The sequence below is a fragment of the Acartia tonsa genome, chromosome 11, assembly GCF_053477335.1.
Source record: "Acartia tonsa isolate MP-2025a chromosome 11, ASM5347733v1, whole genome shotgun sequence".
Lineage (NCBI taxonomy): Eukaryota > Metazoa > Arthropoda > Copepoda > Calanoida > Acartiidae > Acartia > Acartia tonsa.
The window spans coordinates 521304-533674 of record NC_137270.1 but is presented as its reverse complement, the minus strand read 5'-3'; the positions used below and the strand labels follow the sequence as shown (position 1 = coordinate 533674).

At 34.7% G+C, this 12371-nt stretch overlaps 1 protein-coding gene across 1 annotated transcript; it reads left to right on the top strand.

Moving 5' to 3' along the window:
• Positions 1 to 603: 603 nt before the first annotated feature.
• On the top strand, positions 604 to 10852 carry LOC145331074 (arsenite methyltransferase-like). Its single transcript, XM_080175693.1, has 13 exons — positions 604 to 710; positions 1573 to 1627; positions 1979 to 2050; positions 2952 to 3022; positions 3457 to 3562; positions 3967 to 4031; positions 4315 to 4425; positions 4914 to 4966; positions 7682 to 7736; positions 8170 to 8260; positions 9612 to 9671; positions 10168 to 10221; positions 10633 to 10852. The coding sequence occupies exons 3-13, from the start codon at positions 2017 to 2019 to the stop codon at positions 10689 to 10691; spliced, it is 759 nt and encodes a 252-aa protein (XP_080031819.1). The 5' UTR covers positions 604 to 710; positions 1573 to 1627; positions 1979 to 2016; the 3' UTR covers positions 10692 to 10852.
• Positions 10853 to 12371: the final 1519 nt, after the last annotated feature.

Genomic DNA, 12371 nt, shown 5'->3' with positions numbered 1-12371 from the left:
ATGGTTCCTACTGCTGCTATGTCAGGTGCGTTATAAACAGTCAGAGTAGGGGGAATGCCTCTGTCATGGAGTCATATAATCAAAGAGTTTACAAATCTAATAAAAGTTTCCAAAAGAATCATCGATTTAATTTCTCTTTAAGATATGGCCGATAAATTGATGTACATCCCCAATGATTATACACAAAATTACCTGTTTCTGTAGATTTAAATTAGTTTTGAAACATATGAACACTCAATTTAAAGCAACCTATCAAAGGTCTCTCTCTCTCTCTTTCTCTCTCTCTTTCTCTCTCTCTCTCTCTCTCTCTCTCTCTCTCTCTCTCTCTCTCTCTCTCTCTCTCTCTCTCTCTCTCTCTCTCTCTCTCTCTCTCTCTCTCTCTCTCTCTCTTTCTCTCTCTCTTTCTCTCTCTCTTCTCTCTCTCTCTTCTCTCTCTCTCTCTCTCTCTCTCTCTCTCTCTCTCTCTCTCTCTCTCTCTCTCTCTGTCTTTCTCTCTCTCTCTCTCTCTATCTCTCTCTCACTCTCTCTCTCTCTCTCTCTATCTCTCTCTCACTCTCTCTCTCTCTGGTGAAATGTAAAGTTGTAAATGACTGCATCTCAGGGATAAAGAAGCATTATCATTTACAGAAAACTCGGACTTGTTAAGAATTGAAGCTTTTGATTCCAAGTTTCCGGGGGACGTGGTTCTGCTCTATGCACAACAATCCGAGGTAATTTTGAAAAAGAATGACTTTTAAACGGACGTACGGACCTTCTGGTAACGATTATAGAGTTACTATGCTTTCTAAATTGTACCTAACTCACTGTTATAGGAATTATCATGCAAAGTTTGAATTCTAACATGTCTAAATTGTAGAAAAGAGCTAACCGTTACGGACGGACCTAACCTTATAAACGAAGCTTATCTATAATTAGGGTCGGTCCGTCCGTAATGCTCTTTTCGTCAATTGAAGTTAGTACGTCAATTTAGAGAACATGCTGCTTTTAACTTTTCAACTCTGCCCACTGTGCTTGGACCCTTCCCGATTTTCTAATGGGTTTTTAAAATCAGCTAGTAGCGTCGGAAATATAAAAGTCCAAAAAAAGAACATAAGGCAATTTTCTAGAATTCGACAAGGGTCTCCACCACTAGGGCCAGGTAGTTCAATTGTCTAGATCATACATCTATACTTATTAGGGTTGACAATCCGAATCCGGAATCCGCTCAAATTTTGTCGATTTTTGACATCTAGAATCCGAATCCAGAATCCGTTTTAATAGCGGATTTGGATTCTTAATTATTAGGCTAAAATTAGCGTCTTGAGTTTTTTTTGTAGGTATTTATTTTCATTTCACAGTAGCTTTTCGTGCTTATTTTAGGTTAGGTTGAGTAAGGGTTAAAAAATATCCGCTGCAGGGTCTAGAAATAGAAATAAAGCTACTGTGAAAATATGAAGAAAAAAAAACACAGCTTTAAATTCTTCCTAGTACTCGGTAAAATTTGATCCGGTCTCAAAATTAGACGGATTGCCAACTCTAATACTTATACATCTATTGTATTTTCTTTGTAGAACAATCTCATGTTATTTGTAGGATGAAAGTCTGAAAGAGGAGATAAGAGTTGCCTATGAAAAAGTGGCAAGCACAGGGAAATCAAATGTTATAATTGTAAAATAAAAATCAGTTTTGTAAGCTCGGGCCTTCGACCCTTCGGGGCTAATTCAATGGTTTTAATCACATCATTTTTTTTTATTTTAGCATCTGTGGATAGTTTTCTGTAATACACTGCGATAAATAACTAATAAATTTTAAGATTTTTAAAAGTTATTTTAACAGCCAAATTAGAAGCATAACTAAGGTCTCTAATATGGACCTTATTTATTGGTCAGTTCGTTTATCCAGTAGGAGGGGAGGGGATGTGATAAAATTTTAGTGAGGCAAAAGTTTTTTTAAAGGATTCACCTCAGTTAATTATATGACATCCTTGATTTTTAAACAGCCCACAAATCTGGAAATTTGAAGCTAGCTGGCGCTGTCATGACAAGACTGGGATATACCAAAGATCAAATAGGTGCCTAGGTTATTTTTTTTCCAAAGAGGACTATCCACGAACAAGAGCAAGTGATTCTAAGCATCTTCCAGCATTGACCCATTATATTTTTTTAGTAAACATACTAGGTTTATGTTTAATATTTGCTTTATCGACTAAAAAGTTAGGTTTCACCATGGTTTTATATGAAAAAAAAATTGAAATGTTAAGCATTGTTTGGTGCAATAACCTCGAATGTTTTGATGAGTTCAAACTGTTGTTTAAGAGCTTTGACCCAAAATAAATTATTGTGATTAAAAATGTATATTTAGAAAAAGGGTTGGTAACTTGTAAACAGTTTAATTAATGTACTTTTGCAATTTACAACTTTTGATGCTTTTCAGCAGTGTTATTTTATTTTGTCCTTTGTACTCAACAAAGCATTTGATGATATTGCTTTAAAGCAAATATTAAAAAAAACATAGTATATTCACTAAAAAAATACTATGAGTCAATGCTGGAAGATGCTTAGCATCACTTGCTCTTGTTCGTGGATAGTCTTCTTTGGAATCTCCTAGAAACTATTTCTTGACCACTTTGTATGCCCGGGCCAACCGAGGGCCAACAAAACGAGAATTAATCTTAATCAATAATTTTTCATTAATAGAATGACTCGTACATTAATAAAAGGGTTGTAAGGGTAATTCCTTTTTAAGTTTGACGGATTATAATCATTTAGATCTACAATATAGGGAGGAGACAGTGGGCTTTTTATTACACAAGTCCCAAAAGTTTTATAATAACGTTTTCTTATTAGTTGGCTCAGCAACTTTAGGGACTTTACATAAGGGATAATTTTGTGCATCATCATTGGTATTGTACGTCAATTGTATCGGTCATTGTCTTATTCCTTTAGATACCTGTCTACTATATTTATTACTAGAAACTGCTGGAATAGACGCCTACAACTACCAAGGGGTTGGATGTCCCCATCTCTTTGCTAATATTAAAGAGGTAAGTTTGATTGATTTTTTTGAGGGGGTAGGGGGGGTTAAATTTTTTTACTGTCCAAAATTTTACCCCTTGGTAAAATTCAATTAAGTTTGTTAGAGGGGGGGGGGGGCGGGGGGGTGTTGACTACAAATCCTAACATTTTTATATGAGTGAAACCTCACACTTTGGTGTATGAGATATAATAGTTATTTCTCGTATCGTATTATAAACGGCTTTCCGCGGATATAGAATGTACAATTATAAGATTAAAACTAGTTTTAATCTTATGATTGTACATTTCTATATTCGTAGAAAACTGGATAGTTTTTTCGTATTCATGAGAACCGGTTCCTATCCACCGGATTCAAATGAATACGAGAAAAAAAATTATCTGATTTATAAAAACCAACTTAAAAAGTAGATACCTAAACCACTAAAACTTTAAAATATTTTAGGGAGCCCAGGTTTTAGATGTTGGATCAGGACTGGGTGTTGATTCTTTTATAGCAGCTGGTGCATGTGGCTCAACCGGTTCTGTTATTGGTATTGATATTTCTAAAGGTAGGTTCCTGCTGATAGTTAGATGTAAATATCTTTATAAATAAATAGACAAATTTTTTAGGGAGATTTTGACAGGTATTAAGAGGGCAGAAAAGGATAAAGGGAACAGTAGCTGACGCAATAATCCGTAAAATTGTGAGCGAGCATCCAGTCAAATGCGCTTATTAAGTCTAACTTTTCTCAATGTTATAGTATAATTAAACGCATATTTAAAAACAGTTTGACCTAATGAACGCATTTGACTGGAATCTTACTCACAACTTTACGGTTTATTGCGATTTTAGTATTGCCATTTGCAGTTTATTTAATTCTACCATAGCTATGCAATATGCATGGTTGATAATTTTTACCTGCCAACTTCCTGTTTTTAAAGCATATTATACTTTTTTTAATTTTTATAATAGGAGAGGTATTGCATGCCAATACAAGGGCGGAATCTAGAAAGTCGGAAAATACAATTTTCATTCAGGTAAAAATTCGGGGAGGGAGGGGACATTGGGCTGTTTATTACAATAGTCCTCAAAGTGTTTAAATAACATTTTCTAATTTGCTGGCCCAACAACCTTGAATTTTAATAAGTTGGTTTATTCACTAATCTTGATTTATAGAAGGGGTAATTTTGTTTATCATCAATTTATCGGCCATTGTCTTATCCCTTTAGATTCCTGTAGACCCCACTTAGCCTAGGGTGGGGACAATTGAAGTACTTACATTCCCAATGATAATAAGCAAAGTTTCCCTGCATGTTTCAGGCTGATATGGAGAAAATGCCCTTCCCCGACAACTCATTTGACAATGTAATATCCAACGGAGCTTTTTGTCTGGCCCCTAACAAGGAAAGGGCTTTCAGAGAAATTCACAGGAATGGTTGCAAACAAAAATAGAAAAAAATATGATATCCTATCATATAAGGCTTTATTGTCTGTAGTTAAAAATCTTGCTAACCATTGGACCAATATGGTTATACTTTACAGTGAAGCTTCTTATATGTCCCGGGAAGCTTCAGAATTTTTGGGGGAGAGGGTACCACCACCCTCCAAAGAGAAATCGCCCCTAGAAAAAAATTCCCCGTCCAAAAACTGATTCACACTTATTTTGAAAATTTGGGGGTGAGGCTCACCTTCTTCTCCCTCTCACCTTGATTGTTCCTAGAGGCTTCTAGGGGCAATAAATACAGGAATAAATATTATAGTCAGCTTTCCACGCATAAAAAATAAAAATATGAATCTCTGTTTTGTTGGCCCAACAAAACTGGAATTAATATTGTTATTTTTCATTTTACTATCCGCGGAAATCTGACTATAATAGGATGCTACAAATAACTGTAATTGCAACCTAAAATACTGGCAGGGTGCTAAAACCTGGAGGATCCTTTTCTGTCTGCTGTACCACACTTTTAACCAGGAAAATAATCAACATTTTTAGAAATGTAAGAAGTATTTTTGTTCAAAAAGAGAGAGGAGAGTTATTTATTAAACTCAGTGGCGTGCGAACCGAAGGGGGCATTTGGGGCAATCGCCCCCCCCTAGCGACCAAAACGCCCCCCCCCCCCTGCCCCCCCCCCTAGCCACCGCCCCCCCTGCCCCCCCCTAAATGTTGAAAAATGCCCCATTTTGCCCCCCCCTGGTTAACAAAAATGCCCCTTTTTGCCCCCTACCCTACAAAAAGCAAAACTATCCCAGTTTCCAAAAAAAGATCAAGAAATACTCCAAAAAAAAATTTTTGGCGCCTCGCGCCAAACAGACAGTTACTATTCATTTAACCTTACCAAATTTTTTAATTAGTGTAGAAATTAGGTTATAATCTTTTTTCACTGAACATAACAAACCAGGTAATAGGAAGTATTTTATTTGGTATAATATAAACTTTTTACCAAAGAAATTTTGTACATCCCCAATGATGATACACAAAATTACCCCTTATATAGATTACAATTAGTGGATGAAATGTATGGAAACTCGACTTAATTAACCAACCATTCAAAATTCTATTAAAGTCCCCAAAGTTGTTGAGCCAACAAATAAGAAAATTTTATATGAATTATTTGGGATTAGTGTAATAAATAGCCCAAAAACCCCTCCTTCCCTGCATATTTTAAGAAAAAAAATTGCACTTCGCGCACTTCCAAATGGTTTCTGCTTTTTATCACATGCATTGTATATTTTTTTTTTTTTAAACATTTGTAAACAACAAATATTTAATCAAAAAGTTATTTTATATAAAAAAGAAACAGCGTTGATATTTATCTAAGCCTTTTTCTCAACACTGTATGTGTGTCTAAATGTCTAAAAGTTTATCATTTTTTTGGTTTACATACCCTTACAAAAAGACATGTTTTTTTATGGCAATTTTCATTAAAAACCCTTAAAACTAACTACACTCTATATTCCTAACTTGATAAATACGCCACTCTTGTTGTCTTTAATTGATTTTAGTTCAAAGGGGGAGTAAATATTTTTAGGTGCGCTTCACGCACCGCACACATATAAGTTTTAAAGCGCCATTTAAAGAGGGTAGGATATGTTGATATAACTTTTTAGCTTTTCTATAATTTACTATGGCTGTCAGTATGTAATGCTAAAGGGGAAATGTGATTTTTTCAACTGCAATTAAAGATAGAAGGCTAAAACTTAATGTTAACATTCCCATCATTATGGAGTATAATTAACTATTAAAAATTCATGGATGTCGGACTGCTTTTCAGGACGTTTTGGGCTATTTTTGTATCTTTTAAATTTCGGGTATAGTCCCTTTTGTGACATTGCCTCTTAAGGTGCATTTCGTCGTATTTCACAGTAGCTTTTCCCCTATATAGCCCCTGCGGGGCCAATTGCCTAACCCTGCGGGGAAATCACCTGACCTAACTTAACATAGAATAACCTGTTAAAAGCTACTTTGAAAATACTACGAAATGCCCCTTAAGAGGCGTTGCCACAAAAGAGACTATACCCCAAAGTTTTCTATATTTCTAAGAGATTTTTATATCTGTAGATGAAAGGACAAGTAATTTTTTTTATTTTTTACATAGTTCTTTATATCTTTGGTTTTTATGGTACGATAAATTTTTTTGTGGATTATAATATTAAAAAAAATAAAATTTCTCGCTGTTTGGAGCATCCAGTATGTAATTTACTTTGACTGTCATCACACAATATGCAGGAAAAAGGATTTGTGACTTTTTCTACCTAAAATATATATTTATTTCAACAGATGCTCTTTAAATCTACTTGTCTGTATTCTTATTAATGATTTTTTGTGCTTTGCTACTTAAAGATGTTGTCATCCTTGTTGTCATACAATAAAGAAATATTTAAAATCAGTTTTACATATTAGGTTAATTTTTTTGTAAATTATTTCCAAAATGAGTGTTTTTATCTCCTCCCCCCCAAAATTTTTTTTAATGGGGTTATTCATCCTTCCTGCTGAGATTTTATAACATCCCCTTCCACCCATAAAAAATGTTTTGTGGTGGGGGGGGGGGGTAAATTATATTCTGTACTTTTTTTTGAAGATGCTTTCTAGCTCCCTTCCCTTCGGTCATTGCAGGGTGGGGAGAAGGGATGGGGTAGAAGAGATGGGGGGGGGGGGGGGGAAGAGATAGGGGATATAAACGGGAAATAGGGATGGGGGAAGGGATGGGGAAGAAGGGATAAGGACTAGAAGGCCCATAATCAAATAATCCCACCCCTTAAAACGCCCTTATTTAAAATTAGTATATATAATCAAAATGCCCCCCCCTAAAGCAAAGTGCCCCCCCGGGGCACTTTGATTTAGGGGGGGCAAAATTTTACAAAATCTTCAAAATGCCCCCCCCTAGACAAAGTGCTTCGCACGCCACTGATTAAACTAACTTTTATTTACAATGTTGGGGACGTTAGTGAATTTTGATTGGATGTTTAATTAAGTTGTGTGTTCAAACATTTCAACCACTAATTTTGATCTACAAAAGGGGTAATTTTGTGTATCATCATTGGGGATGTACATCATTTTATCGGCCATTGTCTTATACATTCATATGCCTGTATTGGGATGGTTTTAGAATATTTACTTTCATCCATTGGATCCTAGGAGCGAAGCTGCTAGTCAACTAATAGTCGAATGTTGATTTTTGATGTGAAGATTGGAGGATCAAGTTAATTGGCCTGTCTGTATGCGAGTTTTTATGCCTTTAAAGGTAATTCTTTAAAATGTTTGGGTCCGAAAGCTAATAAGCACTTATTACAGCATGTTTGAATCCTTCTACTGGTTTTGAACCTAGTATGAGGATTCCTGTAACGTTTAGGTTTAACCCTGTTATAGGTTAATTAAAGCAAACATATGCAATATGCATACAAATTTTAGAAAAGTATGAAAGAGGTCGTCTTAAAGTAGGGAAAACCTATTATTATTTTTATAGCTTTGAAACTGATCAATGTTCTATGGTTTAGAATTTGTTCTGGGCCATACTAAAAAAAAACATATTCATTCGTAAATTTACAACGAATAGGGAAAAAAGTCTTTTTTGGCCCATTGCCAACAAAACTGAAATTGTACTTTTTAATGATTTAATGTGTCATTTTAATTTAAACAAAATAACAGTATTACATTCCACTGTTCTTTTTTTTGAGGACGCAGAACCAATGCTAGAAAATATTGGATTCCAGGATATCAAAGTTGACCAAAGTGACTCAACTATGACTCTGGATATTCTGGTTCCAGGTAGAAATTATTATGACCAGAGTGACTCAACTATGATCCTGGATATTCAGGTTCCAGGTAGAAATTATTATGACCAGAGTGACTCAACTATGATCCTGGATATTCAGGTTCCAGGTAGAAAATATTATGACCAGAGTGACTCAACTATGATCTTGGATATTCTGGTTCCAAGTTGAAATTAAATCAATAACAAGAACAAATATGCTCTTTATTAGCGCAGAAAAAAAGGTAATATTGTTCAAAAATTTGATATGGATCGTTAAATGTGTAGCCGTTGCCGTAGCCGTGGCCAGAGGTACAGCCACTAACCTAATACCGATCTTTAACCCCTTACAGTCGGGCCCCTTGTCGCACCTTAATCAGTCGGGCGTTGGGCGTTCAACGCCCCCCCCTTATTATCTCAGTTCCTATTAGAGCTAGAGAGCTAAAACTTTTTGTGCAAGTCCCCTGTGTTATGATGAATTTCCGACCTTAAGTAAGTCAAGGTCAATTTTCGCTTCCTTACCCTTTTATTTAACAACTTTTGTTTTTAGGTCCTTTTTTACTGATAGATTTCAAACGGCTGTATTTTTTTATTTTTGAAACTAGAATAAAAATTTTTTGCAGAAAATGTTTATCTTTATGTAAATTTTATATTTGAAATATCAAAATATAATTTCAGCGGCCGCAGCTGTACTTGGCAGCTGCCAGCCGCCGCAGTCGGCGGTCGGCGGGAAAACGGCGGCGGATCTTTATGAAATTTTAATACATTATGTAGACATGTAAGATAAGCTTAAGTTTGAAATTTGAAGTCTCTTAAGTCAAAAATTGCGGCCACAGGAGCCTTTTAAAGATTTCTGGAGACCTGGAGGATCAGGACCTTCAGGATCATACCTGGAACCTAAAATTGACTTGAACACCTGTATTTAATATGAGGATGTACTACTAGAGGATATTTTAGTATTTTGGTAAGATAAAATGCTTTGTTTAAGTCAAAAAAAATATTTTTGCTCTTTACCTGGATGACCCTGCCAGGTTTGCTGGCATCCTGTGCCCGCCAGGATGGAGATATTCAAAAAAATTCAACTCTCAGTTATGTCTCATACCCACACTTAAAAAGTCAAGCAGTTTGGGCTCTTTATCTTTCACACACAGAAAATGAGATAGAAAAAACCGGATGGGGGGGGGCGTTCAACGCCCCCCCCCCCCGACCGTTAAGGGTTAAATCAAATTGGCTACTCGTTGACACGGCTATTTGCGATCTTTAAATCACAACCACTTTTTGATTTTTCAGTTAAAAATTGATAAAAATTAATAATAATATGTAAAAACTTCTATAGGTTTGTAAATTTAGAGTTGACATTTATTTCAGAAGATGAATTAGATCAGGGAGAAAATAACATGCAGTCAAGTGAAAATTCTACACAGCCAGGTTTTGAATTTTCTTTAGGTATATGAAATAGGTGTTGTCCGTCTGTCTGTCTGTTTGTCAGTCTCAAGTGAATGGTCTTTTGTTCTCTTTATTAGGAAGCGTCTGTACACTGCAGATTTATTGTTTTGGTTTTGTGATAACCAAGAATTGGAACAATTATGAGAAAATATTGATATTTATCCTATGCAGGTTTTAAGCTGTTTTAAGAATGTAGTGAGCTACCTTAATTAACTTAACAATAAGGGGAGGGTTGGGGGTATTTATTTTTTTTATCAATGCCTATCCCTTGCGGTGGCATAAACCATGTGGGTCCTATCCCTGTGGTGCACTTACCCTTCGGAGCTACCCTTTACCCAAGATAACTTAGCTTTAGAGAAAATCTAACACCAAATTAACTAAGCCCCCCCTCCCTCCATTTTTTTCAATTTATATGAAAATTTGGCCCAAAAAATCTTACTTATGATAATGTTGAAAAGTGTATGTTGTTTAATTATAGAAAAGAAGAGACAAGGGGTTCACGTGGGTTCACCTGAGTTCAGCCATCTCAAAGGAACATTCTAAGATCTTGTTATTGTCATAAAGACTAAAAAAAAATTTTCCTCGTGTATACTAATGAAGAAAAGCAAAGAGTTATAGGTGATTTCACACAATGTTCATTGTTGTTCATGGAAAACCTCCAACCCCCTCTACCCTTAAATTGGAATTAAAGGGGCGGGCTTAAGTTTTTTAATTGTTTGTTTATTACCTTAGGTCTGTTTAGCTTAGGTTATATTGGGTTAGGCATGAGCATAAAATTAAAATCTAAACATCATACTAAATGTAAGTCCGTTTATTGGAATATACAGAAAAATTGAAGGACTTTAAAAAATAGATTAACGTTCCCCAAATAATTTCAATACCCTCAAAAGAACGAATATTTATTGTCAGCTGTTTCTGAGATCATAGAGTGTTTCTGTATTAGATTATGACATGGACAAGCTGTGTGCAAGAGTTACGTTGTGCGGAACTAAACCTTGCTGAAAATAATCATTTTTCCATCCAGTATGGCTTCTAAACCGATTGATATTGGATTAGAACTGGTTCTCACCCATACTGAAAAAAAACATGTATAGCATCAAATTACAGAAATTTTTTCACAAATATGAAAATAAAAATTATAAAACCAATACCAGTTTTGTTTTATCTTAGGTATATTTTTTTATTTTCCACGGAAAGATAACTATAATACAATTAGATAAATAACTATATTTGTTTTGTTTAAACAAGGATTTTGCTTTTATTAAATATTTGATTAGAACCTATTTTAAATAAATACTTTTAATGACAACATTAAAGCTATTTTGGACTGCAAATTTAAAGTTTTTACACACTCTTCCCGAAGGCTTGTTATGTAAGAAACAAAAAACCGTGGACACGGTTTACACATGATGTACTGGGACTTTATGGTGAGTTCAGAACATGCTTTCCCCAAATAGAATTAGTAGTTACCTTCCCATAGTAGAAAATTTATAATATAGTAGAAGATTAAATTTACTTTCATTGTCCCCTTCCTTCCTTTCCTGGTGCATTTGTTTATATTGTGGATTATTTTTCCAGTATGGCTTCAAAACCAGTTGATAGCCGCTGGGTTAGAACCGATTCACATCCGTACTGAAAACTCATGTATAACATCGTATTAGAGAGAATTTTCCACAAATTTTAAAATAAAAATCATAAATTTAATCCATTTAGTCCCTAAACTTTAATAATAATAACAAAGTTTTATTCGTTCGCTTAACAACTTTGGGGACTTTAGGAAATTATGATTTATTCATTTAGTTGAGTGTTCAACTGTTTTTTAACCACTAATTGTAATCTAAGAATGGGTAATTTTGTGTATCATCATTTGGGATGTACATCAATTTATTGGCCATTGTCTTATCACTTTAGATCCCTGCAATGCAAGTATTTGATAGTAGCAAAGCTTCTCTATAAAACGAAAATTGTCCGTCTGTTAGAAATAGGAGAAACGTGAATTTCATGGCTGCTTTTCAAGATAGACTGTTAAATTTTTATGTGATAACTTTATTCATTATTTTTAGTCCTCCAGTCTATAAATCTACTAGGTCTGTATGTCTGTCTGTCGGTCGTGCTGCAAAAGAATATTTAATTTATACTTTCTTCGTGTTTATTATTTTATCCACTGAACATCTGCTTTATAACTACCGTTTGTCAAGCCATGATTTTGTGCTCCGCGCTACTGGGATGTTGTCATCCTTGTTTTTGAAGAGCGTGGCTTTCTTACTACACGCTTATATTCTGTACCTAGTTTTGGCTGTTTGTTTATCACCTTGGTACTCAAAGTTTTATAATTTCCTAAACATTTCCTTATTTGTTAGCTCAACACCGTTTTGGAGACTATTTGATAGGTTGGTTCATTAAAGTTGAGTGTTCAAACGTTTCAAGTATTAATTGTAATCTACAAAGAAATTATGTTGTGCATCATTATTGGTGATGTATATGAATAAGTACTGCTTATCTTTTATCTTTGGCAGGCTTTTGGCTAATTGACATTTCATACACTTTGAGATTTGAAAAGGTTGCGTGAATATTATTTTAAAATATAAATAATAGTTATTTACCGCATCAAATTATAAAATTTTTCTGCGGATAGTAAAATGAATAATTGGTTCTACCAGATTTCTAAACCTTTCAAATTCC

Coding starts and splice junctions, on each gene's coding strand:
- LOC145331074 (XM_080175693.1), top strand. CDS start 2,017: ATGACAAGACTGGGATATACCAAAGATCAAATAG. Junction 4,426..4,913: donor CTTTCAGAGAAATTCACAGG/AATGGTTGCAAA, acceptor AATACTGGCAGG/GTGCTAAAACCTGGAGGATC. Junction 8,261..9,611: donor TCTGGATATTCTGGTTCCAG/GTAGAAATTATT, acceptor CATTTATTTCAG/AAGATGAATTAGATCAGGGA.